The following is a 5,065-nucleotide window of genomic DNA, read 5'->3' on the forward strand; positions in this document are numbered from 1 at the left end:
ACAATTTAATTTCTATTTATTAGTAAATATCGATTGTTTTTCGAAAAACAAAAAAAAAAAAAAAATGCATAAAAATTCCAAAACCCAAACAATTATCGCTGAATTGTGTGAAAAATTACACTGTTCCGAATTGGCAGATGATTTGGAACGAGTAAATCATGCCCGGGAAATGTTGGCACAATTACAGCAAAATGAAATTTTCAAAAATTTACAACCAGATAAGGAAAAATTTGATATCAGCAGTACCCATACCATCCATAAGATATCCAATATATTACAGGAAACTAAACAAAGGCTTACCACGACCAATGCAAATAGTAGCAGCAGTACAAATACAAATGAAAGCATTGACGGAGAAAGTATTCATAATATAGAGGATAAAGTGCAAACAGATGAGGAGGGAGAATATGAAATGGAAAAGAGTATAGAATGTGAGGAATTATCAGCGGATGCCTGGTTGGGTTTCTTTCGGGGCTATGAGATTTTGGAGGAAAATTGTAAGGAAACTTGTGTTATAAGCGAAAACAAGCAATGCATAGAATTGTGTTTAAATGATGACAATTGTTCTTTGGAAAACTATTTACGCTTGGGCATACGTTGCTTTATGATAGATCTCTTTGTAGGAACGGAATTAGAAAAGCAAAAATTAATTTTTACTTTACGTGAAAGTGAACTGAAAATATCACGAGAATATGGTTTCCCTATTACTACCACCTTATTTGCCCTATTAAGTCCACGTTTACAATATACGGGCATAATGGAAGCTAAATACACCACCGAAACACTGGAAAAGGGTAATGAAATAATATTAACCACCAAACGCAAATATTCCTCCCTGGGTAGTTGCTATAAAGTCTATGTTAATGCTCGCTTTCTATTGGAAGACTGTAGAGAAAGGGATTTTATTTTAATAGGACCGCAAATGCAATTAAGCATTAAAGAGGTCTTAGAAGAGGAACTAAAATGTATTGTTATAGAACCTGGTACTTTAGCTTCTCGTTTGCCGGTACGTTTTCCCGCTAGATGTAGTCGTTTGCAAATTTCAATGGAAGAACTAGAGGATATAACATTTGCCCGTGAAGTGGGAATAAATGTCTTGGTGTCCCATAAACCGGGTACTCAAGAATATCTGAACAATCTTTATGATGCTTTAAATTTACTTAAATGTAATAATTTACGTATATTTACACGTTTAATGTTAAATGAATATCAAGAAGGTGACATGGATTTAGATTGGATTGCCCAACGTTATGATGGTTTTTTAGTGGACTTAAGTATTCAGCAAGATAGCTGTTGTTGTCGCACGAAACCCACTGTTATCCCTGATATTTTAAAACTTTCTTCTCCATCTAAAAACTTTATTACCCAAGTCTATAATCTTAAAAAACCCATCATATTGGATCCAACCCTTATAGCACAAAATCATTTATTTGTTCTTGACCATCACAAACCTTTTATATATTACTATCCCGATAAATATATATTTTCCAGTGCGACCTATTCAAATGCTTTCAAGTTTTATCTCTTACAAAATGTCCTAAGTGAACAAATACGCTCAACAGAATTATCATTTCAGCCCTTTTGTGATTCCTCCGACTTGGGTGAAGACGCTATAGCTCGCGCTTGTGTAACAGCCTCTTTAGAGTCCCAAGCAAAAGCCATAGTAGTTTGTTCTGCCATACCTGATATGTGCATAAAATTGTCACATTTTCGTCCCGCAGCTCCTATAATTCTGGTCTCAGCTATCAAATCGGTTGAAGATTATATCTCGCTATATCATCATATAGTTTTTATGCATTTTCGTAATCAAGGTTTATACAATTATAAGGAATACATTGTGAATGCCTTTATATTTGTTATGATATTTTTAAAGTCTAGGCAAATTTTAAATTCTCGAGAAAATGTGATATTGGCCTATGATTCAGATCAGAGTTTAAAATTATGTGATAAATATGTAGTGTATAAATTCGATGAGAAATATTTTGCCAATAATTTGGAAGGAATTTTATTTACTTAAATAAATGTTTGATTTCTTTAAATATTTTTAAAAATTTCTTGAGTCTTGATTTTTGACTATAGTCCACTATTTAGTTTGGCTGTCCAATCTATACTATTGACTACAGTCCAGTCTATAATTTGACTGTAGTCTAGTCTATAGTCTAAACCAACGTGTACAGTATAGTCTTGACTACAGTGCAGTCGATAGTATTAACTATAGTGGAGTCCATAGTTTGACTGTAGTCTATCCTACAGTCTTGTCAGTAGGGTAGTCTATAGTCTTGACTATATTCCAATATATATTCTTGAGCCTATTCTGGTCTATAGCTGTGAATAATGTCTTGAATTTATCGCCAACTATACTACATTATAGTCCATAGTCTTGACTGGGAGATAGTCTTGATAGTCTATAGTGTAAAATCTTGACAACAGTCCAGTCTATAGTATTGACTATTGTCCAGTCTTTAGTTGGACTGTCCACTCTATTCTAATGATTATTGTCCAGTCTATAATTTGACTGTAGTCTAGTCTATAGTCTTGACTATAAACCAGTCTATAGTATTGAATACAGTCCAGTCTATAGTTTGACTGTAGTCCAGTCTATGACTATAATCTAGTTTATAGCCTAGTTTTACAAGTAGAGTATAGTATTGATTGTAGTGCAGTCCATATTTTGATTGTCGTCTAGCATACAGTCTGGACTATAGTACAGTCTTTAGTTTGATTGACCAGTCTATTCTAATGACTATTGTCCAGTGTATAATTTGGCTGTAGGCTAGTCTATAGTCTTGACTATAAATCAGTCAATGGTATTGATTATATACAGTCTATAGTTTGACTGTAGTCTAGTCTATAGTAATGACTATATCCAAGACCAGTCTTCAGTATGACCATAGTCTTGAATATTGGCCAGTGCGTAGTACTGACTTCAGTCCACTCTGTAGTATTGACTATAGCCCAGTTTATAGCTTGAATGTCCGTTCTATAGTTTGACTATAGTTCAGTCTATAGTCTTGTTTAATCTTTATTCTAGACTATAGTCTTGACTATCGTCTAATCTATAATTTATACTAATGTGTAGACTATAGTCTTGACTACAGTCCAGTCTATAGTATTGACTGTTTTTCAGTTTGACTGCAGTCTAGCCTAGTCTATATTCTTGACTATAGCCTATAGGCTATAGTTTGGACTATATTACAGTCTATATTTTTGAGTATGGTCCAGTCTATAGCTTTTAGTCTTCACGTAATTTCATGCTTTATTCAGGGCTGGAGTCCGGTGTATAGTCTTAACTATAGTTAAGTCTATAGTTGACAATAGCTTTGACTAAAGGCTTGGATATATTTTTACACTTAGTCCGGTCTTGACCATGGTCCACTCTTTAGTTGTGTCTATAGCTTTGATTAAAGGCTCCGATATAATCTAGTTTAGTATTGACTTTAGTTTGTCTTGAGTATATGCCCATTAACTTCATTAATGCTTAGATTTTGTCATAAATTGCAATTTAGAGTTTTCATTATATATTTTTTTGTAAATTTTTTTCTATTCTTTTTAGAATTATAATAAAATTCCACAAATATTTATTTTTATAATTATTAGTTTGAATTTCTGGTTTTAACTGTTTATTTACTGCAATATAAAATGTATTTAATCAACAAAAGGTTTGTTTTTTGATTTTTTTTTCAAATCTTTTACCAAGTATAGTAAATCGAACTCGTGCAACAAAGACAACAACATAAGTTGCTGCAGTAGCAATAGTAAAAATGCAAAAACTACAACAAACACACATAAATAAATCATAAATACTAAAACACAAATATATAATCTCGAATATTGCATTTAAAGCACGTTTTGTGTTTCTAAATTTTAAGCACAACTATTTATTGTCGATTTTTGTAAATCTTTTTTAAGTGTATATTAAGTGAAGTGGTAAAATACAGATGGCATGAACCAATAATAATTCATAGTTTGTGCAATTCTCATTTTTTATTATTGGTCTTACAGCAGCATAACAAGGACACCTAGACACCTTGTAAAGTATAAATAAGAAAAGGTGAAAACAAAAAAGAAGTAGAGAAAAAAACTGTGTAATAGAATAGAAAGAAAACTATCACTAGTACATTTATAGTGCGAATTGGTCTTAATATGAATTTACACGAGAATACTACGATAAATTGCATGTTCTATCACGTAAATTTTAAATATAAAGTTAGTTATTGGATTAATCAGACTTTAACCTCGTGTAGTTTTGCTTAGAATTTGTTGTTAAATTGGAAATTATTTGTATTCTAACAGGAACTTGCATTTCTGTAGTATGTTTGCTAATAGAACACTCAAAAGAGTTGTTGAAAGGTTAACTATTTTATTAAGAATTTTGAAGGATTTTGTTTCTATACCTTTAAAGACAATTTGAAATTTATAATTAAAAATACCAGACAATTTTCCTTTTAAACAATTATGTATTAAGAAATGTCCTTGTGTTAGATATTATATTAGTCGCCCTCATAAACGAAATTTTTCTCTATCATTTAATTTTTATTTCATCATTCATAAAATATTTATTAAATTACAAAAATAAAACTTGTTTATTTTCATAACAAAAATCTATACAAATAAAATAACAACCAAACAAAACAAAAAGGACATGGAAAAAGCCACCTTAAACGGACTTTGTGTCATGGCAACTGTTTTCTTTCATTTCAAAGTTGTTTACAAAGCAAACTTTTAAAAGTTAGGGATACAACCATTCTACTAATGTGTCTATTTACATATACAAAATATAAACCCTGAAGTTTTCAGGATGACAGAGACTGCAGCTAAGAATATAAATAAAATTAAAATTACGACTATGAAAGAGACTACAGTCAAGATCACCTTAATATATAGTCTAAACAACAGACTAGAATATATATTAAACTATCGACTTGATTATAGACTAGATATAGAATAGACTATAGTCTAGACTAGACTATATGCTAGACTATAGACTAGACTATAGACTAGACTATAGACTAGACTATAGACTAGACTATAGACTAGACTATAGACTAGACTATAGACTAGACTA

The 5,065-nt window shown here is 31.2% G+C and overlaps 1 protein-coding gene across 1 annotated transcript; it reads left to right on the plus strand.

Moving 5' to 3' along the window:
• Nucleotides 1-9: 9 nt before the first annotated feature.
• Nucleotides 10-2,051, plus strand: LOC111677624. Its single transcript, XM_023438784.2, has one exon. The coding sequence runs from the start codon at nucleotides 65-67 to the stop codon at nucleotides 2,015-2,017; it is 1,953 nt and encodes a 650-aa protein (XP_023294552.2). The 5' UTR covers nucleotides 10-64; the 3' UTR covers nucleotides 2,018-2,051.
• Nucleotides 2,052-5,065: the final 3,014 nt, after the last annotated feature.

Source organism: Lucilia cuprina, chromosome 5 (assembly GCF_022045245.1).
Source record: "Lucilia cuprina isolate Lc7/37 chromosome 5, ASM2204524v1, whole genome shotgun sequence".
NCBI classification, from domain to species: Eukaryota; Metazoa; Arthropoda; class Insecta; order Diptera; family Calliphoridae; genus Lucilia; species Lucilia cuprina.

Bases quoted from the DNA above. Each gene is read 5' to 3' on its own strand.
- LOC111677624 (XM_023438784.2), top strand. From the start codon at position 65: ATGCATAAAAATTCCAAAACCCAAACAATTATCGCTGAATTGTGTGAA.